Source organism: Notechis scutatus, chromosome 1 (genome assembly GCF_049901735.1).
Source record: "Notechis scutatus isolate UNSWTSFEM ecotype Mainland chromosome 1, rNotScu1.2, whole genome shotgun sequence".
Classification (NCBI taxonomy): Eukaryota; Metazoa; Chordata; class Lepidosauria; order Squamata; family Elapidae; genus Notechis; species Notechis scutatus.
The window spans coordinates 68,564,894-68,588,452 of NC_142009.1; the positions used below are offsets into that span (position 1 = coordinate 68,564,894).

At 40.7% G+C, this 23,559-nt stretch overlaps 1 protein-coding gene and 1 long non-coding RNA gene across 2 annotated transcripts in view; both read left to right on the forward strand.

Annotated features, from left to right (window-relative positions):
* The first annotated feature begins 550 nt into the window (after window positions 1–550).
* SRD5A2 (steroid 5 alpha-reductase 2) overlaps window positions 551–23,559 on the forward strand; it is a 28,015-nt gene continuing 5,006 nt past the window's right edge. Inside the window, exons 1-2 of the mRNA XM_087966947.1 lie at window positions 551–942; window positions 22,345–22,508. Coding sequence (XP_087823073.1) covers window positions 632–942; window positions 22,345–22,508 — 475 coding nt within the window. The 5' untranslated portion in view covers window positions 551–631. The remainder of the gene's footprint in view (window positions 943–22,344; window positions 22,509–23,559) is intronic.
* Window positions 1,766–3,103, forward strand: LOC148132841 (uncharacterized). The gene is made up of 2 exons (XR_015749849.1): window positions 1,766–2,140; window positions 2,636–3,103. It is a non-coding gene; the product is annotated as an uncharacterized LOC148132841 (long non-coding RNA).

Below are 23,559 nucleotides of genomic sequence, written 5' to 3' on the forward strand. Positions count from 1 at the left end.
CCTCCCTCTCTCTCTTCTCCCCTCTCCCTCCCTCTCTCTCTCCCCTCCCTCCCTCTCTCCCCTCCCTCCCTCTCTCTCTCCCCTCCTCTCCTCTCTCTCTCTCCCTCCCTCCCTCTCTCTCCCTCCCTCCCTCCCTTCTCCCAACCTCCTCCGACCTGATGCCGACACCTGATGGGATGGTTCAGCTCCCACGCTAACGGAATGCAGCTGACTCGGTCTCCGGGCTGGGAATCCTGAAGACCGTGCAGCAGTTCAGCCTGAATCCAGAAGGCGCCAAATTGTTGGGAAACCTTCGCACAGGACAAAGCGGGTTACAAACGAGAGGGCGCCAAGTCCACCCGCTAACTTGAAACCTGAGCGAGAAATGCGGGGTGGAGGGGGGAGGGTGTGGAGCGGGGGGAGCGGTCCCATTCTCTCAATCCCCGGCAGATTTAAATTGTCGCACGCCCAGGCGAGGAAGGGAGGCGGATTCGGACGACACAGGCTCGGGCGAGCCCCTCCTTTTCTTCGCACTTCGCCCTGCCTTCATTGGGAGTTGGAGGGGTGGGGGGGAGGCGGTTCTAATCCATGGCAGGTTTCTCCTCGACCTCTTCCGTCGTGGCTGAGCGCCTTTTCGGCAGGACTCGAGACCATGCACTGCTGGCCGAGCCTGGTGATGGCCATGAGCGCCCTGTTGGTGCTTTTGGGGGTGCTGCACTTGTTCTTTCGTCACCGGCCCACTCGCTACGGGAAGCACGAACCCCGGCAGTCAACCCCGGCCAAAAACCACGCCGCGAGGACCCCGCGCTGCGCCCACCTGCCGGCCGGCTGCGCCTGGTTCCTCCAAGAGCTGCCCGCCTTCCTGGTGCCAGCGCTTCTGCTGGCGCTGCGCGACCCTCCACGCTTCGCGCCGCTGGGCTGCAGGCTGCTGGGAGGCATGTTCTGCGGCCACTATTTCCACAGGTACCCCGCGTGGGGAGGAAGTCGGGCTGGAAAGAGAGGCGAGGCGAGGCGAGCGCGCCGATCTCCCCCTGCGCCGCTTCTTTAAGCAGATGCGCCCGATCTTCTATGCTTGCTCTTCTAAGCCTGCGGCGAATTCGCCTAGTTATGTATTGGGGGCGCGCGGAGTAGAGGGGTGGCAGTAGGGACGTCGAGTCTGCAAGGCGCTTCTTACACATCCTGATCCTTTATGGGGGACCGGGGGTGGGTGGGTAGGTTGAGTTTCCCAGGTTAAGGTGCCCGTTGCGCGAGTACGAAAGGTGGAGAGCTTCAAGAAGCCTCCGCTTCTGTTCTGGAGTGGCGATCCAAGTTGGGACCTATTTGGAAAGAATTAAACTTTTCCGCTTCTTTTGGACTGACTCTCCCCGCAGATATATATAAAGATAGACAGACAGACAGACAGACAGACACTCAGATTTTGAGGTCAGTTTAACCTAGTGCTGTTTTGAAATGGCGTACCGAGATTTAAGTTTTAGTCAAAGTAAATCCCGCTGAATTTTCAATAAAAAGTTTATTTATAAGGTAACATTTTCTAATCGAGCTTCATTCCTGGTGACTTCACTGCCAGGTTTAGTGGATAGGATCCCCAGTTCCTGCAAATAGTATTCTTGAGTAGCTGAAATGCTTAAGCTTTGCAACCCTTAATTCTTATGTGGGTTTTTTTGTTTTTTTTAAAGAGAGCAGTCTAAAAATATCCAGACATGTAGAGATGTTATCTTGAGAAATCTTAGTCTTTTCTGTCTGCTGCAATTTGTTGCAATAAATGTTCAGTTTCTATTTTAAAAAGGAATGAGGAAGAAAGAAGATATTAAAGCTATTGATGGAACACCTTGCTTTCCCTGAGATACTAAGATCTCAATACCACAAGAAACTGGTTTTTGTACTTCTAACACTTTATTGAACAATTTACACCATTCACCTTTTATGTCCGGTGCCTTTCCAGAGTCTCATCTGCTGCCTTCCTAAATCCTTTAAACTCTTTTTAAAAATATTTTATTTTTTTATATTTTTTACTCTTAAATTAAAAGTCTAAAAATAAAAATATACGTTTCTTGAAAAAAAAAGTCCCAACTAATTTCCTGTGAAGGATAGCCAACCCCAATGTATCCTGCAAGAATGTGGACTACAATTCCCACAATTCTTACCTAGAAACTGCCTCTAGGTTTTATTTATTTATTTATTTATTTATTTATTTGATTTGATTTGCCAATTGTTTACAAGATAATAAGTATAAGTGTATACATAGTTGTGAATACATGAAATGGGTACATATAAGAAAAATAAAAGAAGAATAAGAGAAACAATAGGACAGGGACGGTAGGCACGTTGGTGCGCTTATGCACGCCCCCTACAGACCTCTTAGGAAAGGGGTGAGGTCAATAGTAGACAGTTTAAGGTTAAAGTTTTGGGGGTTTGGGGAAGAAACTACAGAGTCGGGTAGAGTATTCCAGACATTGACCACTCTATTGCTGAAGTCGTATTTCCTGCAATCAAGTTTGGTGCGGTTTACTTTGAGTTTGTATCTATTGTGTGCTCTTGTGTTGTTATGGTTGAAGCTGAAGTATTCATTGAAAGGTAGGACATTGCAATGTATGATTTTATATACCATGCTTAGATCAGACCGAAGACGGCGTAATTCAAGGTTTTCTAGTTCTAGAATTTGTGGGAGTTGAAGGAGGGGAGGTGAAACTATCAAGATTTGTATTAATCCCATTTGTAGATTTATTCATGAGTGTCTGTTTGCACCAAATCCTATTGGTTCTGCTACTGTTGTGAAAGTGATTACCTATAGGCAGAAGGACGGACTAGATAGAAGACAGTCTTGAAGGGCTATTCCAATCCTTTACTCTGTCTGATTCAGCGGCACCTGCTTCCAAAGTACTGTATGTTACTGCAGCAGTTGTAATAGCCTTGCAGAAGAATTGTAACTACTACTTTAAGGCTATATTATATATAACACTCACTTGGAATTTGCCTTTCTTGAAAGTCAATGATTGGATTGGATTGGTTATATCTCCAATATAGTTACTTTGAAAGGGCAAGTAAAGTAAAACCTCTAATGTGTGTGCCAAAGGCACTGTGTAAATGTCATGTTACATAATTTCATTAAGCAGATTAAAGGTGATTTCAATTTTATTAACGCTTTAATCTTCATAAAAATATTAAAACAAATATAGTTAGCATTTAAAATTGATTTGGGAAGGCACAGCTTATATTCAGCTATATAACAATATGACATTTGTGCCGGCTTTTTAAAGTTAAAATCATAGTATTGAAAGATACAGGATTCAAATTTATAAAGTTATGTAAAATATATATTTAACAAAAATGGCCTAGTGTAAGAAGGGATACAATCAAAGAATGCTAAAGGGTTAATTTAATGAGAATGACTCTCTACTACAATACATGATTTGTGGCTTGCTTGTTCTATTTCACCCAATTCTCTGGGATCGGAAAGTAATTGAGAATGGAGTAAAGTCGCTTTAGAGCAGCGCTTCTCAATCTTGGTAACTTTAAGATGTGTGGACTTTCCTCTGGCTGGGGAATTTGGGGAGTTGAAATCCATACATCCTAAAGTTATCAAGGATAAGAAACATTGCTTTTGAGGTTCTTCTGGGTCTCATCCACACAGCAGCAGTGATATTCCTTCCTTTCTTCTCTCCCAGGACCAGAAACAGAATATGCCAACACATGAAATTGCCTCACATTATGTATTTAATCCTGCCTGCACTGGATTACTGTTAATACAGCAAAACCACGTGAAATTGAATAGTTTATGATACCTTCCCTGTGATCTCAAAGTTCAATGCCATCCACAGAAACAACCTGTCAAGTGTGTGTGTGGGGGCGGGGGCAGGTCTACGCCTTTTCTGCTTGGACAAAATTTCTTTTGGGGAAAGGAATATGGCAAATATTCCTTAGCAAATATCTGTCATTTTTCCGTGTTTGAGGCTTTGGAAATTTGGTGAGGATTAGCCAGATATTGCTCAATAGCAAACTTCTCGATTTTTTTTTTTTTTTTGAGAAAGATTTTATTACATGGTGTTATTTTATTTATTAGTTGGTATGTATACTTTGTTTTTTGGGTTGAAGTTACATTGTGTACAGGAATAACCACAACAGCAAAGTTCTCTTTCCACCCTTTTTCCACTCTATTTTTTTTTTTTCAAAGCCTGCCTTTGGGCTTCCGGATGTTCAAGCCCCATTCTCCTTCCCTTTGTGGTTAACTACAGGCTTCCTCCTCGATTGTCCATTTCTCTGCTATTATCTGATTGTTTGCCATAAACTTGTTTGCCTGCAGCTGTGAGAAAGAGCCACATTTCAATCTACAGTTCCCAGGAAGGAGAACACTGAAAGTATTTCTGACGTGCTACCTAAACTGGGATAAACACAGTCCTCGACTTCGGACCACAATTGAGCCCAAAATTTATGTTGCTAAGTGAGACATTTTGCCCCATTTTACGACCTTTCTGGCCACCTTTGTTAAGTGAATCACTGCAGTTGTTAAGTTAGTAATACTGTTAAGTGAGGCCAGAGTGATTTACAATAGCTCTTTATTCCCCAAAAACTTTATTCCCAAAAACTTCAACCTTAGACTGTCTACTATTGACCTCACCCCTTTCCTAAGAGGTCTGTAGGGGGCGTGCATAAGCGCACCAACGTGCCTACCGTCCCTGTCCTATTGTTTCTCTTATTCTTTTATTTTTCTTATATGTACCCATTTCATATATTCACAACTATGTATACACTTGTACTTATTATCTTGTAAACAATTGACAAATCAAATAAATAAATAAAATAAATAAATAAAATTCCATACTGCCTGTGAGGCAACTTAAAAAAAAACCCTGGCTGACATAGCTCCTTTTAGAGGGAACTAATCAGCCAACAACCAATCAGGAGAGAGTATTTTTCCAGCTCCAAGACCAGATTTAACCCTTCAACTGATAATTATCTACAATACATAACAAATACACTTGTTATCTAGTCTTCCCATTGAGTTAGCTTGTCAGAAGGTTGCAAAAGGGAATCACAGCAACCTATGAATTTCATTTGAGAACAGTTAATGAACTGACGAAAGACAATCAGCAGGAAATTCATTTGGCATTTGTTTGTCAGAAGGCTGCAAAAAGTGATCATACCACCCTGGGATATTGCAGCCGTCATAAATATGAGTCAGTTGCCAAGTGGCTGAATTTTCACCATGTGACCATGGGAGTGCTGCAATTATCGTAAGTGTGAAAAAAGGGGCATAAGTCATTTTTTCAGTGCCATTGTAACTTTGAGTGAACTCTTGAAAGTTGAGTATCTGTATTAAAAGACAAATACAGGTGTTGGCCAACTAGTACACTGACTTCAGAGTTGTTGTGGCTGTGTCAGTCTACAGCAGGGGTGTCAAACTCATGTCGTCTTGGGGGCATCACATGCCATATTGGGACATATTGCTACACCCGCCTGGGTGTGGCCAGTGTGTGATGCATCTGGCCCATGGGCCAGGAGTTTAACAGCCCTGATCTACAGTGTTTCTTAAAAATGGGAGCTTGAAGATATGTGCACATCAACTTTCATTATTCCTCAGCCACCCTACTGGCCAGTCTAATAGTTGAAGAATTTTGGCAATTGAAGTCCACACATTTTCCAGTTGCCAAGTTTGAAAAATATTGGTCTAATAATGCCAGTAAGAGCTGCATATACATCTTTTGTTTTGGCTTCATGCTTGTGCTGGAGAATGTTGCTAATTGCTTGATTGCCACCACCAATGCTGTATCTCCTTCCAAAGCATTCTAAAAGTGCAAGTCTGCATTGACAGAAGATGACATGTGTTATGTATTAGCATACTTACCTGCAATTGGTCGGTCCATGAGGGCAGGAATTTTGAAGAGCCATCACTGGCCACAGCCGCGAGCAGCCCGACTATAACAAGGGCTGCCGCGGTTTCTTCGGCGCTCAGTCCTATACAGAAGTGAAACAAATTGGAATCATGCTGGTGTCCTGAGCCAAAGCGTTAGCAGCACCCATTGACGTGAAAACAATGGCCTGGCCAGACCTGGAAAAATTACTGAGAGCTCACTACACACCAACCGTTTCCTGCCTAATCAAAAGACATGAAGTTTATCGATGCGACCAAAAAGAAGGTGAGAGCATTGGCGATTTCATTGCAATGCTGCGGGACATCGCTGGAGCATGTGAATTCCTAAACTTGGATGAAGCCATGAGGGACCGAGTGGTCCTAGGACTGAGAGACCTTACACTCCAGGGCCAATTATTAACAAAACCCAAAATAACACTAAAAGAAGAGATAGAGGAAGCTACCGCAGCAGAAGCTATGCAGAAATCGGCGGCCGCCATGCGGAAGATCAACAAAGCAACACCGGAGACCCCAAAAAATACCACCACAACCCACCACGAGGACATCGAGTCCCCATCAGAAGACGATGATGAAGAAGAAGGGGTAAATCAACTCCAGGCAGAACAGGGCAGAAAGAACCCGAATGGAAAAAGGAGAGACTTTCGTTTTTCCGGTTGCGAGGGGAACCATGCACACTCCGAGTCATTTCCTAGATGCCATCTGCAAACACTGTGAACGGCAGGGACATATTGCTAGGGCATACTGAGCAAGAAAGAACTATGGCCCTAGACAAAGATGGAACAGCCCCCCGAGAGAGAGAAAGACAAACAGGGAGCCGTTGGAACCAAGACAACAGAAGCAGGCAAGGGAAAGAAACAAGTAATGGAAAGGAAGAAACACACCAGATGGTGACCATTGGACACTCCAACACAACAAATGCCAAGAAAGTATATGTCCAGGTCACCATAGAAGGCCAGCTGTGCTGGATGGAAGTTGATTCAGGCTAATACTTGTCAGTGGTATCGTGGGACACCATAAAAAGACTGAAACCAGACATGAGCCAGGAAGAACTTGAAAAACAAACACTAACACTGAAAGACTACCAGGGGAACAAAATCCCCATAGTAGGTACCAGAAAATTCAAGGTAACATTCAAAAAATACACCAGAATTCTTCCATTAACCATAGTCGACCAGAATCGACCCAGCCTATTGGGACTCGAATGGTTTGCACCATTAGGAATCGAGGTCACAGGGATAAACAGCATAACAGAAACAGAATGGAAAGATGACCTGATGGAAGAATTCTGAGATGTATTCAATGGAGAACTGGGCAAGTACTGGGGTCCCAAATTTCCTTTAGTCTAAACCCAAATATAGCCTGCATAAGACTAAAAGTGAGGCGGGTTCCTTTTGCACTATAACCAATTGATCACGCTAAATGGGAAACCCCAGTTGTTACACCAATTAAACCAGATGGGTCGGTGTGCATCTGCGGGGACTACAAAGCAACCCTTAACCGCGCGCTCCAACAAAGCGCATACCCGGTTCCAGTGGTACAGCATCTATTACATTCCCTGGGGGGGCGGAAATCTTCATGAAACTAGTCCTCGCACAGGCATACCAACAGTTGCCCGTTGACCCCGAAACAGCGGAAGCCCAGACAATTGTGACGCATAGGGGGGCATTCAAATGCAACAGGCTACAATTTGGTGTCAGCATCGCCCCAGGGATGTTCCAAAGCTTAATGGAATGCCTATTGCAAGGGATAAAAGGGGTGGTACCATACTTTGATGATGTCCTGGTATCCGCCAGGAACAAAGAACAACTACGTGACCGCCTAAGGGAAGTCCTAGGCAAATTCAAGGAGGCAGGACTAAAAGTAAAAAAGGGAAAGTGCCAATTAGCCACCAGCAAAGTTGAATTCCTAGGATACCTTATAGACAGTGAAGGAATCCACCCCACTGAAAATAAAGTCAGAGCAATCAAGGAAGCCCCCAGACCCACAAATAAAACCGATCTACAAGCTTTCATAGGACTCATTAACTTTTATAATATATTCCTACCGCAGAAAGCAACCATTGCAGAACCACTACACAGATTGTTTGACAAGAAAGCAACCTGGTCCTGGGGGCAACAAGAAGAAACAGCCTTCCAGGAGATTAAAAACTTGATCACATCAGACAATGTACTAATACAATACAGTGAAACACTTCCATTAACACTAAACTGCGATGCATCACCTTTTGTCGTTGGTGCTGTACTCAACCACGTACTACCCGATGGGAAAGAAGGACCAATAGCCTTCTATTCAAAGACTCTGTCAAAGCCGGAGCAGAACTACAGTCAACTAGACAAAGAGGCATTGACAGCTGTCACTGGAATAAAACATTTCCACGAATATATCTACGGGAGAATCTTCACACTAATCACAGACCACAAGCCACTCCTGGGCATAATCGCAGAAAACAAAGCTACACTCAATATATTATCACCACAAATGACAAGGTGGTCGGAATTCCTGGCTGCCTATAACTACAAACTGACCTACCAACCCGGAAAAGACATAAATCATGCTGACGCCCTTAGCCATTGCCCTCTACCTGACATAGAAGACATTCCAGCACCAACCACATCGACACTACAAATAGAGACATTAGAAAACCTACCCGTGACGGCAGCAGACATTGCTAGGGAAACAGCTAGAGACAAAACCCTGGCGCGGATTTTAAATTGGGTAGGAAAAGGATGGCCAGAAACTGAGAGCGACGAGACCACCAAACCGTTCCGGAATAGACGAACAGAACTCTCAATGCTAAAGGGGTGCGTACTATGGGGGGATTGGGTGGTCATACCGGACGTTTTAAGGAAACACATACTTGAATTGTTACATGAGGGACACCCGGGTATTGTAAAAATGAAATCCCTGGCAAGAAGTTATGTATGGTGGCCAGGGATGGATAAGGAAATAGGGGACTGGGTGGCAACATGTAAACGCTGCCAGGAATCTAAGCCAACACCCCCCACAGCACCAAAACATGAATGGGAAACACCTAGGAGACTATGGTCAAGGCTACACATTGATTTTGCAGGCCCAACCAAAGGACATACATTTTAATAGTCGTAGACGCTTACTCCAAATGGCTAGAGATAAGCATCATGCATTCCACCACAACAGAAGGCGTCATTAGACAGCTCAGGAAACTTTTTGCAACACATGGATTGCCAGATCTAATTGTATCTGACAACGGGCCACAATTCACGGCAACAACATTTGAGGAGTTTTTAGCACAACATAGGATAAGGCACGCACTGACAGCGCCGGGACACCCAGCCATGAACGGATGGGCGGAACGCATGGTACGTTACACAAAGGAAACATTACAAAAGCTGGGGCCTGGGGACACACAAGAAAAGATAGATAAGCTACTAAGCATTCAGCACATGACACCCAGTGCCACAACAAATAAAAGTCCAGCAGAGTTACTCATGGGGAGGAAACTAAGATCACACCTAGACAGACTACACCCCACATATAGCCCAGAAAAACCAGCAGACTCCTACAGTAATTGCTGCACATTTCAAACAGGGGACCCAGTATACGCAAAAAACCTCATGGGGGAACCATTGTGGATACCAGCAAAAGTGACCCAGATAACCGGACCCCGTTCATACAGGGTAGACACTGGGGATGGGAGGAGCTGGAGGAGACACATAGACCAGCTCAGAGCTAGAGCCATGAAGGGAAACCTAAACAGACCCACGGAAGAGGGGGGAGACCCCTCAAGCAAACAAAACAAATACAGGGAAGGGGTAGACCCCTCAAGCAAACAAAACACAACCAGAGAAGAGGGGGGGACCCCTCAAACAGACAAAACACAAGTAGAAAGGGAGGGGGAGACCCTCCACGAACAAGAGAAATAACAGAAGAAAACCTGACAACTACGCAACAACCACTACTAACACTAGCCCCAGTCGGGAAACGCAAACACGTACCTGAGGCCAGGGAAGAAGGCAGGTCGGGGAGACAGGAACAGGTCCAGAAGGATAGCGGAAAAGCAGTCCCTGGTGGGAGTGGCCGGGCCGACTCAACCAGCCAGGAGCTTCCAAGAAGATGGACGGAAGGAACAACAGATCCATCCAAACAGTCCAGAGGCCAACCCGCGACTGAGTTGCGCAGGTCCAGTCGGACCCATAAAAGCCCCGCCTACCTACGTGATTATGTACAGTAGGTGAGGCTCATATTGGTTGGACCGGACCAGGTGGGGAGGGGTGTTATGTATTAGCATACTTACCTGCAATTGGTCAGTCCATGGCGGCGGGAATTTTGAAGAGCCGTCACTGGCCACAGCCGCAAGCAGCCCGACTATAACAAGGGCTGCCGCGGTTTCTTCGGCGCTCAGTCCTATACGGAAGTAAAACAGATTGGAATCATGCTGGTGTCCTGAGTCTCATTCCCGCGACTTAACATGATTAATCCAGCTGGCACTGAGTATTGTGTTGTGGCTATTTTGTAGATACTGCTGGCAATACATTCATGACTCCATTTACAATCCTACATTGTAAATGTGCTCATGAATGAATCAATGAATCAGAATAGAACTGCAAGGGACCTTGGAGGTCTTCTAGTCCAGCCCCCTGCTCAACCAGGAGATCCTATAACATTTCAGACAAGTGACTGTCCAGTCTCTACTTAAAAACCTCCAGCGATGAAGCACCTACAACTTCTGAAGGCAACCTGTTCCACTGGTTAATTGTCCTCACTGTTAGGAAGTTTCTTAATGCTCCTTGCCTCCCCTCTCTCTAGGACACTGCCATATTCTGATCTATTACATCAGTCTCCATTTCAGAAACACACCGCGTGTCCATTAGTCTCATTCATTCAGGCTGATAAATTGACCCCCACCTCTTTGTGGCAGACTCTCAAATACTGGAACACTGCTATCATGTCCCCCACGCCCCCAGGCCTTCTTTTCTCTAGACTAGCCAAAACCAAATCTTGCAATTGTTCTTCATATGTTTTAGTCTTCTAATCTATTTAATCCTCTTAGTGCTCTTCTTTACACTTTTTCCAAAGTCTCAACATTTTTTTTGTAATGTGGTGACCAAACCTGAATGCAGTATTCCAGATGTGGTTTTACTAAGGTTTTATAAAGTGGTACTAACACATGATTTTAATTCTATGCCTCTGTTTATACCACCGAGGATTGTATTAGCTTTTCCGGCTGCCACACACTGCTGACTCATGTTCATATGATCATCCACTAGGACTCCAAGGTCCCTCTCACAGTTACAGAATGTATTATCAGCAGTGTCAAACCCTTCCTCCCCTCCAAAGTAGAAGAGTCATCCTTGGCAATGATACTTTGCAATGCATTTGCATTTCTACCCAATCTCTCAGCATTTATGGCTTCCCTTCCTAAAGGGCTCTATTTTGACATCCACATTATTGTTCTGACCCAAGCCTTGTTCAAATCAAACAAACACAAAACATAGATAAAAGCAAAATCTTTTAAATGCGTCTCTGTGAATTCTGTTCATTCACAGCAAACTGCTATTAAAACTAATTGTCCCAGATAAGAGCAAGCCCCGTAAAGGCTGTGCAGGGCTGCCAAGAACATAAATGCAAGGAAATATTCAAAGGCAAAAGTCTCCAAAAACAAACCGGGATAAACCGAACATCCACGAGAACTTGAAGTGCAAGAACTTTGCTTCCTGCAAAGAACCCAACTCCTGGGGGCTGGCTTTTATCCCTTATGGGAGGGGCCATCAGCTTGCAGCCTTACTCCTGGGTCGTCCGTGCTGCTGCAGCTGCTCTTTTCTTGGAGCAGCCCTGCTTACGTGTGTGCGGACTGGGCACAGGTTCCTCGGGGTCCTCTGCATCACTGCTGCCAGACTCCACAAGCTCCGAAGGCAGCACCCCATTCTCTGATAGCCCTGGCTCCATCCCTGCATCACACGCAGGCCCTTCGTCTGAGTCTTCGCTCTCAGAGACCTCAGCTGTCCACACCTGCTGCCGGTGAACCACAACAATTATCAAGAAGAGTCAGGTAATACAGTATATGGGGCTTGTTGCCTCTGTGAGTAGGACACCTTTTACATGTAAATGTTTTACATTTATATTTTACTTGATTTGTCAATTGCTTACAAGATAAACATAGTTATGAATACATGGGTACATATAAGAAAATAAAAAACAATAGGACAGGGACAGTAGGTCCGATTGGTGCGCTTATGCACCCCCCCTACAGGCCTCTTAGGAAGGGGGTGAGGTCAATAGTAGACAGTCTAAGATTAAAGTTTTTGGGGGTTTGGGGAAGAAACCACAGAGTCAGGTAGAATATTTCAAACATTGACCACTCTGTTGCTGAAGTAAACAAACTTCTGCAGTCAAGTTTGGTGCGGTTAACCTTGAGTTTGTATCTATTGTTTGCTCTTGTATTGTTATGATTGAAGCTGAAGTATTCATTTGTAGGTAGGACATTGCAATGTATGATTTAATATACTATATTTAGATCGGACCGGAGGTGGCGTAGTTCTAGGTCTAGAACAGTGGTTCCCAAACTTTTTCAGTCCACCGCCCCCTTGGTGCTACAAATTCATCCTCAATGCCCCCCACCCAGGGGCAGGATTCAAATTTCTGTGGGCATGGACTAATTTGAGGGTGTGATTTGCTGGTCCCGTGATTGGGTGGGTGTGGCTTGCTGGTCACATGACTGGGCGGGCATGGTTTGCTGGTCACACGACTGGTGGTGTGGCTTGCTGGTCACGTGACTGGGTGAAAGTAGTTTGGTGACTGGCAAAACAAATACAAGTGGACCTCACTTAATGGCCAGTTGCTTAGCAAGTGTTCTAATTTATGACTGGCCTCCCCAGAACTACTTGACCTGTTTTTGGAGTTTTGACAGCCATGCACACACATATACACATACTCCCTTCCAACCCTGCTGGAGCAGGTCATTGGACTAGAATTGGCAAAAGGTTAGGGTTAGGGTGAATAGAATCTAACCAGAGATGATTGCCGATTCTTGTTGATTTGTTTTATTTGTATTTCTTTATTTTATGTTGCTGAATTGCATTGATATGTGTGTCCATTCTTGTGCACAACCCAGAAGCTTTTGTGATTCTTTGCAGCAAAAATTACCGACCTCTGGCTTTGCTCTACTTTTCAAACGTGCCGGCACTGCTGCGTTCTAGGTGCCGGCCCCACAGGTCCACCCCATTGAGCCCGCTGCACTGGAGGGACCTGCCCAAGCAAGTCCGAGCGGAGCGGTACACCAAATCAATGGGGTGAGCCTGGGAGAGGGAAAGAGAGAGAGAGAAAAGAGAGAAGGAGGAAAAGAAAGAGAAAAGGGAAAGAAAGAAAAAGGGACAAAGAAGGGGGCATGGAGGGATGGAGGGGGGAGGGGGAGAGAGAGAGAGAGAGAGAGAGAGAGAGACCTGATGCATCAGATTGAAATGAGGCCTAGTTTAGAGGCCCTTTTCCACATTGAAACATCTTTGCCAGCATCTTTGCCAGCACATTGAAACATCTTTGGCTTCTATTAATTAAAGGTTTTGTGGATGAATGCCTTTTTGGCTATGTAGTTACAGTGAGCTCTAGCACTTAGATAATTTGAGATGAGTACTCCAAGGTCCTTGACAAAGTTTGGATCCTCAACAAGGTCTTTATTTTTTTCTTGTGCAGTGCTTTCAAGCAGAGAGAAGAGTAATTAGTGCCCAATAATTAAAATGAGATTCATGTATCAGTGGCATGGAAGGTAGTCACTAGAGTTACAGTATTTGTTTTCTTTCTCTTGTTAATTTGCATGCTGTGCATTGTCCTGGAGGTCTCACTTGTACTATTAAGCTGAATTTAGTGTCCAGAATTCCAAGCAAAGAAGTGCTGTATTTAGGACTCATAAGAAGCTGAACAGAATTAAGCTATATTATGGCTTAAAGTTATTAAGAATGTACAAACCCCAGTTAGAATAATATTCTAACCATAGCTTTGCTCTTTCTACTAGTATTACTACTTTAACTAGGTTACTATGACCTTCTCAACATTCTTTAGAAGTCCATTCTAATATGGGAGTGGGGGTATTCCTTTGTAACTGCTTTACTTACTTTCTGCTAAAATAATGTTGTTTGCAAATTGCCAGTTTCCATAGTTCATAATAGAATATTTAAAATTCTCACATAATTTCTGCAGTTCCTTCTGAGATAAATCACCAAGTAATAAGGAGAAATATAAATAAGATAAATATAGGAATGGACAGTGGAATATATGGTTACAAAACAGTCATATATACAGCATATCTGCAGCATCATGGAATAGGTAGGATAGCGTAGGGTGGGATAGGATACTTTATTTTGGCAAGAATTGTGCAAGTGTAAGAATGGATCCTGATGCATTCCCTATTTGTCAGATTGTCAGATTGATTTAACTCTCCCAAAATTGTTTCTGAAAGCTCCATAATGAAAGAAAATAAGTGCATGCTCAAGGCTAAGTATGACCTCAAGGGACACTTAAGATAACAAATCAATTCTTTTCATGTTTATGTGAAAGTAAGAAAGTGAAAATTTAAAAGTAAATTCATATTTGTTGCATTCTTCTTCAACAGAAAGAAATTTGAAGCTGACTTAATTAACCTTCTAGCCTCAGATTGATTGGACTTTGGAGCACATCAACACATCTGAAGTGCACTAAGTTAGAAAATATCGTTTCATGACATTCACTCTAAATGGGAGCCATGAGCAAATAACTTGGCTAGTGTACTTTCAATATCTAAATGGGTACAGAATTCCTACAGTACCAAGTTTAAAGTACAAGTGATAGTATATCACTTATCTCTTTTACAAAGTCCTATTATCGACTGGTAGCTGGGTGCTTTCTTGAAATCATCAGTGATGAAACCATACATTTCACCTGAACACAGGTTACCAGTAAAGTATGCTAAAACAGATAAAATAATAGGATCTACTTGAGTCAATTTTATTCCATATCTTACAATAATAGGATTTTAAAATCAAGAATCTTTTCCTCATATATCCTGCTTCATGTTTGCAGAGGAAATCTTCAAAATGTAAACTAATTATTAATTAATTAAAGAATTAAAGTCCCAGAATGCAAAAATTCTGTTTCTTAAAAGTTGGACTTCATTTCTATATTCTTTTCATTTGTCCATTTGTAAACATTTTAGTATATATGTTCATAAATCACATGTGGTCTTTCTGTTTATAGGAATGTCACAAACTTTAATTGTGAGTCCTGTTGCATGAGGATTAAAACTCCATTTTAATATGCAAGAAGTCCTTTCTGTTCTCCTCATAATTAAAACCACATAATAAATCTTAGAACTTTCTGCAGTATTCCAGCAACTAGCTTTTTGAAGTATCAAGTCTGGCTAAGTCATTCTGGCACATCTTTCATCCTTTGAGCTGATATATGGGACACATTAAAGCAACAGGAACAAACTGATCTATCTTCATAAAATTTCATGTGTTTATTTTCTAGAAAAATAGTAAGGGATATTTTGTGGCAAGAAAAGAAGGGCAATTTTCAATTGTCTGCCAGATTGTAAACTAATATATATCTCAAACTAATAAATAGAAAAAGACTAGTAGAATAAGTCTAGCTGGAAAGTAGATGGAGGAGGGAGAAAGTTTGGTAGAACTTTCCAAGAATGAACATTCCCATGTATAGGTTATAAGCAGATAGCCCAACAGCACATGGGGAAAAATTTTGGATATGGGATAGACTTAGAGAAATGGCAGAAATTATGGTCTCGAAACTATAAAATAACAATGTCAATAGCATATAAAGAGAATTTGTATAAGATGTTTTATAGGTGGCATTCACCCCTGGCAAGAATAGAAAGGATGTTCAAGAATAAATCGGAGAAATGTTGGAAGTGTCATCAGATATCTGGATCATATTATCATATGTGGTGGACATGTGTGGAAGCCAAAAGAAACTGGACTAAAATTCATACAAGGTTGGAAAAAATGACAAAACAGCATGTAGACTTGAAACCAGAGATATTTTTATTGGGTATCTTACCTGAAGGATACAGTAGGAAATTGACATATCTGATTATAAATTTTTAACAGCAGCTAGAATTGTATTTGCTAAAAACTGGAAAAGTAAAAAAATTGTGATAGAAGAGGTGATTAAGAAAATAATGGAATGTGCAGAAATGAGTAAATTGACATTAGCAATTAGAGAGCAAGAAGATTACAAAATTTGGGATTTATTTATCAATGGCTAGATAAGAAAATAGCGAAATAAAATACACTATAATATAAATACAACATAATAGTAAAGATAAGACAATTGAATGATATGTTATAACTGACTACAATGAAATGAATGATATTATGAACTAGATTTTGTAAAAGTTGAGATTTACTCGTAAAGGATGACGTGAACTTATAATTAAAGTCTAATAAGGAGTTAACAATAATATAATATAATATGCATAGTTGATCTATATAATATGAATTTTAATTTTAATTTAGAAGGGAAAGACTGTTGATATAGTGCACAAAAGATATGTACCAAACAACACAGTGAACAATGGAAAGATGGTTTTATTTGTATTTGTCAATGTTTGTATTTGTCAATGTTTGTTGTCAAAATAAATAAAAAACTTTTTTAAAAAAGTTGTTTCTACCAAAGAAGATAAGACCAAATATTACAGCCAACGGCATGCTTGCTTTTTCAATAGAAAGAAACAGCTTGTTCACTTTTTATTGAATAAATGATTGCAAATGTTCACAGGATATTTTTTTGTTTAGTTATATCATCTTTATTTTTTATTTTTTTTAAAACAAGTTATTAGCTTTTGAAGACAAACAAAACATAAACCTTGTACACATTAAACCTCTTTCCCTTGTAAATTTTTACAAGGCAGATAATACAATATTTTATACAATGTGATTTTAATATTTCTTCTCATTGAATTTAATCATCATATTCATATTTCCCTCTGTCTTGTTTACAATTATTCTCCTCCCGCTTTCCTCCAAGGTTTTACCAGCTCTCACATAAACAGAAACACACAAAACACATAAAGTAAAACTTCTTTTTCAAAAAAGTAGCTTGGCCCCGGATTACCACTCTTTGTATGGACTTCAATTAAATTCATGTTCATCTTATATGCCATTACCTATCTTAATTACCATTCTGTAATTTCTTTGTAGCTTCTCCCCTCTTCTTTCCTCTCTTCTTAATTCTATTTTGTTTATTAACTTAATTTAAATCATTATATTTCTATCCTTTGTCCATTATTTCCAATTATCTATATATTTCATTCCCCATAGTAAAATAAAAAAATTTCTCCTGAAATCACAAATCAAAGTATGATGCCTTTCCATCGCACCTCTAAATTAACATTTAAGGTAACTCCAAATTCCCTATCTGATTCTGCTTAGTACATACTACTTACAAAAGAAAAAAGAAAAAAATAGTGAATCCATAACATAATTAAATATATCATCAAACATTAAATCTCATAACATTTCAATTATCTATTTCAAAAGCAAGTATCACAATAATATATTCATACTAACATCCACGCAATAATCAATTAAGCTCTACATTTAAACTAAATATTTCAAACCTTATTTTATTAAATCTTAAATTCTACCATTATTAAACTTTTAATATTTTAGTCTTTACTCAGATCTTATAAAGTTATAATTTTTTATTTTTAATACAAATACTACAATACTATCATATATACCTTGCAGAATCCTTTTAAAACCAAATTATATTACCCTTTATCCCTAAAAAACCATTTCTTTTTCACATCTTGTTTAATACCCTCGTGGCCTTTTTCCCCCTTCTTCCTCCCTGTCTTATCCCATCTGGTCTTTTTACCCCCCTTAACTTCCCCTCTCTGTTGTATTTCTCTTCCCTTTTGCTTTCTAACCTCATATTGATTTTGCATCTTGTTTTCTTCTTTCTTAAATATTTGTTTAAGTCTTATATCCTTTTTTCCCCCTTTCTTTCTTCTTTCTTTCTTAAGCACCTCTGTGGGTTCATTAAAGATGGCTTCTTCTTCTTCATCTTCTTCCATCAATTGTTGTATTTGCTGATAAGTAGCAAGCGCCATTTCTAAAAAGCAAAAAATTTGCCCCACATCATCTTTCTTTATTTTGCCATATTCCTCTCTCAGTTCATCAGCAGATAAAATCATTGTAAATCCTCTTCTTCTTTTTCTTAAAACAGCCAAAGATATTTCCAAGCTTAAAGCAAGTCCCAAAGTCCCAAAGTCACCAAACAATCCAAACAAAGCACAAAGTTCTTCCCTTCTTCCTGGGTTAAAATCAGTTGCAAAGGGAGAAAAAGAAAGCCAGTCTGTATTTTAAGTTCTTATTGCAGTAACTTCCAATCTCTAAAATCTTCCAGGCATCTCCTTCAACAGAATCTTAGTATAAATTTTCCTTTTGTCCTCTCCCTTCCCATTTATAACCAGAAGCTTTAGATTTTTACCTTTTATAGAATAGTAGTATTTTCAGCATTCATTCGTTAATTCCATGTGGAAGGAGAGTAAACTTTCACTTGAAACACTTTCACTCGCCGCTTGCCAAACTCTTCTGGAAACAAAGTATCTTTCAAACAAAAAACCAAATCTCAGATTTCAGGATGTTAAATATATCCTCTAATCCCAGTTCAGCCAAAATAACTTTCGCTTCAAAAATTTCTCCTTCTTCCTCCAGCACGATCTTATCCGGTTGCTGACTTCTTTGTGGCGGCCATTGCTGACCGCCGCTGGACCGACTTGAGAAAAGGAGGTTGTGCCGGGTGGGGAAGGGGTCTGCGAATACCCCAACCCCTTGTCCGGATCCTCCCTATCTTCGGTTGCCTCTACGGGGCAACCTTATCCTCCGGACCCGTCTGGGTCGGAGGAACCAAGCGCGGCTAGTGCAGCGGGGATCGCAGAGATCGCGAAACCCCACCGCCTCCGAAGCCGACAAACCGGAAGTCCATCTTTATTTTTATTTACTGTGTGAATGAAATTAATTTGTTGATTTGTCCACAGTGTATGTTAAAAAAGAAAAACAAACTTTCATGAGGTGTACTTCCTTTTTTTATATGACAGTAGTTAGGCAGAAACAACACTAGAGGAGCTATATTTATTCCAGGTTTCAGAGAAAAGACGTTCTGAAAACGTATCAGAGTGAATCTATGGGTAACAATGACAGGATCAGTGCAAATCTGATTCATACTTAAATAAATAAACTGTTAAAAATAATTGTCAAAGTAGATTTTTTAAAAGTAGTTGGTGAAAATGATCTGATTAATGCTAGCGTTCATAAATATTCTATATCTGATTAGAGAATTGAATCGGCATTAACACTTGAAACTATGCTCGAATGTACCCTATTTTAACAGATATGTTGGCTGTTAATTTTAAATGCACAATGTGCTTTCCTTGTCCCTGAAAGGCCTGCATAATTGCCTAAAATGGGGCTTTTTGTCCTGATTGCTAAGTTAATAAAAACAACCAGCACTTGTTTAATTCACTGCTTAATATGTATGATAAGATGCAAATGGCTTTTGCTGTATTTTTGCTGGAGTTATCTAATGAGCTTCGTTTAGAACAAGTTGATATTATAGTTTGTGAATAACTTGGAATGAGTCATGCATAGATCAATGCATGGATCAATATAAATCTGTTCTGTTTTACTATCCAATTCTGGTCCATCATGTTCTTCCCAATGTTTATAGTGAGCTTTTTTTAAAAAAAAAAAAAGACAAATTTTAACTTTATTCTAACTTAATTCTAATTCTAAAACACAGATCTTTTATATAAATATTTTTATTGTGCATATAGTTATTAAATTTCTCAAAGATTTTTTAAGCACACATTTTCTAAATTACTCCAGAAATATGTTCATTTTTCAAATTAGCATTGTGCAGCATTTTAACTAAGCACGATGGAGGCTATTAGAACTCCTTTCAATTTTCCTATGCTGCAATAGAATGTGTTTTGTTGAGCTTTCAGTATTTGCTCTCACAGAAACCTCTAGTGCCTTTTTGTTTTACTTCTATTTGTTTATACCGCTTTATCTAATTATCTGAATGCAAACTGAGATCAGATAAAACAAACTTAGCGTTTCTTGATGGCCTTGGGGAACAGATTGGCCCATCAATGAAATATAGTCTGTGAAAAGTTAAAAAAAATGTTAAAACTTATCTGTAGGTTGCATAATGACATCAGAAGACATGAAAAAAAATGGTAGTTGAAGGCAAAACTATTAGGAATGAAGAACTCTCTCTAGGAATCTCATCTAGGATTGGTAAATCTCCTGATGAATGCTCATTTGTTTACACACACACACACACACACACACACACACACACACATTTAGTTATTATAGACTCCCTAACAGTGGTGGGATTCAAAAATTTTTACTACTGGTTCTGTGGGCGTGGCTTGGTGAGCGTGGCAAGGGAAGGAGACTGTAAACTGTCCAGTCAGAGGTGGTATTTGCCAGTTCTCCGAACTACTCAAAATGTACGCTACCGGTTCTCCAGAACTGGTCAGAACCTGCTGAATATCAACCCTGCTCCCTAAGTTATGTGTACTAGAACAGATAAAATTGCAATCATAAACCCTCTGTCCTAAAGATCATAGCCAACACCTTGAACCGCTCTCAGAAGCAGAGTGGTAGCCAGTGAAGTTTGTGGAGCAGAAGTGTAAAAGGGGTCCCAAAGACTGGTCTCGCTGCTGTACTTTGCACAAGCTGAAGCTTCCAAATGGATTTCAAAGGTAGTCCCATGTAGAGCGCAATGTAGTAGCCTAAGCAAAAGATGACAAAGGGCTTGAATAACTGAATACAGAATAACAGAGTTGGAGGGGACCTTGGTCATCTAGTCCAACTCTCTGTTCAGGCAGGAAATCCTATTCTGACAGGAAATTTCTCCTTAGTTCTTGGTTCCTTCTCTCCTTGATTAGTTTCCATCCATTGTTTCAGATGCTTTGGAGAATAGCTTTACTCTCTCTTTGTTGCAATCCCTGAGATATTGGAACACTGTTATCATGTCACCCCTAGTCCTTCTTTTCATTAAATTAGACATACCCAATTCTAGCTAATGTTCTTTCTATGTTTTTGCCTCCAGTCCCCTAATCATCTTTGTTGCTCTTCTTTGAATTCTTTCTAGACTTGCAACATCTTTTTTATATTTTGGAGACCAAAACTGAGCATAGGGAGTCATGATCCAGAAAAGGTCGCAACTGGTGCACAAACCAGAGCTATGCAAAAGCTCTCCTGGTCATGCCTGCCTCTTCAAGCAGGAGACTTGAGCCCAGAAGAAACCCTAGGCTGCACACTGGGTCTGAACAGGATAGTGCAAAACCTTAGTCCAGAACTAAGGATGACAAACACTTGGATCCTAAGGCTCCATGCACCCAAAACCACTCAGTCTTGCCTGGCTAAGTCTGTTGTCCTTAATCCAGATACCTACAGCATTCAGGCATCATGAGAAAACAGAGACAGTATCATTCAGATTGACATGCATGGAGATGGCTTCATATAGATCAGAAGTATCAAACTGAAGGCCCAAGGGCCAGATCCAGCCTGTGGGGTGCTTAGATCTGGCCTGTGGGGCCACCCTAAAAACAGCAAAGGACCGCCCTGCAGTGCCTCTGCCAGCGAAAACAGAGCTTGGGGGCGCATGCCCGGGCTCCATTTTCACTGGCAGAGGGCTAGCAAAACAAACTAAAAAAAACAAAAACAAAAGGAGAAATTTAAGCATGCAAGAAGGGACAGGAAAGGAGAAGGAGGAAAGAAAAAGAAAAAAAAGGACAGATGGGAAGAGGCAAGGAAGAAAAAATAAGGAAAGAGAGCAAGGAAGAAGAAAGGAGAATGAAGATGGAAGGAAAAAGAAAAAGGAAGGAAGGAAGGAATGAAAGAAGGTAGGAAGGAAGTTTATGATGAGAGTGAGGGAGGGAAGTCCTATTTTAGTACCACAGGTGCCCCCAACATAAGTGATGTTGAGCTGGCTACGCCTACCTGGCCACACCCACCCCAGCCATGCCACCCTAGCCCTCCCCCGAGGTCAAATACAACCTTTATGCAGCCCTCAATGAAATCAAGTTTGACACCCCTAAAACAGATGTTAAATAATAAAGGAGAGAGTACCAAGCCCTGATTCAATCCATTCTCAACAATCCTTTTGGATTACAGTGCTTAAAACAAAACATTTCACTGGGGTAGCAGATTTCTCTGGAAAAGGAGGAAACTATTTTGCATACATGATGCTCTGTGCTTAAAAAGTGTTTCAAACATTTTATTTGTATGATTATTTTTATTAGGGATTTTTGTGATGAGGGTGGGTTGCTGTATACTTCATCTGATAGCACAGACTCATTCTCCAAGTGACAATGTAAATATTTTTAAGGTGCTACTGAAAACAGAATATTTGGCAACATGTAAGATTATTTGAGATCTTGAATCTGTTATAAATCCAAGGTTTAACATTACTTTTTCTGTTTTTTTTTTCCTTTCTTTCCTGGTGTACCTCAGGACATTCATTTATTCATTCTTGCAAAGAGGCAGACCTTTCCCATTGAAGATTACGTTTTTTAGTGCACTGTTCTGCTTCTATAATGGCTTCCTTCAAGGATACTACATGGTTTATTGTGCTGAATACCCAGATGATTGGTGTAAAGACATACGATTTTTGTCAGGTATTGTCTATGATGTGTGATGGGTCATATGTCTACTATCCTGTTCATCCAAACTCTGCCAACATTGGGAGGGGTGGAGGGCATAGTACCTGTGAAAATCTTAAGGCAGAAAAACAAAAGGAGAATTTAAAAAAAAATCCTCATAAAACTTGTTTTCCTGCTACAATTTTATACTAATTGAACAAAGATACCAAATAAATTCTGTACTCATGGTAATAATTATCAGAGGGGATTCTGATCATATTTCAGGCTACTATAGAAAGGGCTTTATCTCTTGAATGGAAGAAAGAAATGATGTTTAAAAGGAATTAGTACTTTTAAAATCTATGCTTGTGGATCCAATTACAGTTGGATATAGAACTAGCATTTTTCTGAGTTCACTACTCAGAATAATTTGCCCAAATATGTACCATATTAGGGAAAACAATAAGCTTTCTAATGAACATTTTTTAATGTGGAAAGTTTTGCAAAGTTATGCAGCAAGCAGACAAAATGAACTTAAGATCTGAAAAATGAGAAATGTGAAACTGAGCAAAATAAAACAATTTTGCGCACTCATACTATTGTTTTTGGGAGTATGTTTCTATCAGACATCTGCCCAACGCATTCTTTTATATTCAATATTTTATTGCATTTATTTAATTATTATAAATAGTTGATACATTTGTAATGAAAAATTTATAGAATACTATGTGTGACTTTTATACATAATTTTGCTTTAACTTGTAAGCCACTTTAGAAAAAGTCAAAAACACCCTATTGAATGCTGAGAATAATCGTCCTGATGATCCTGTATAGCAGAGGTGAGGAACCAAGACTTTATGATGTGTGAACTTCAGCTCCCAGAATTCCTGAGTCAGCCATGCTGGGAGTCTACAAGTCATAAAAGGGCCATCGTTCCCCACCCCTGCTGTATAGGGATCTCCTTGGTCCCTCCCAACTAGGAGAGATCAAGTCAGCCAGCCAGCACAGGGCTGAGAAATAAGCATGTTTTACCATTTTAATTGCCACAAGGCAAGCCTGAAGAAAGACTCTTCCATGGTCCTGATTG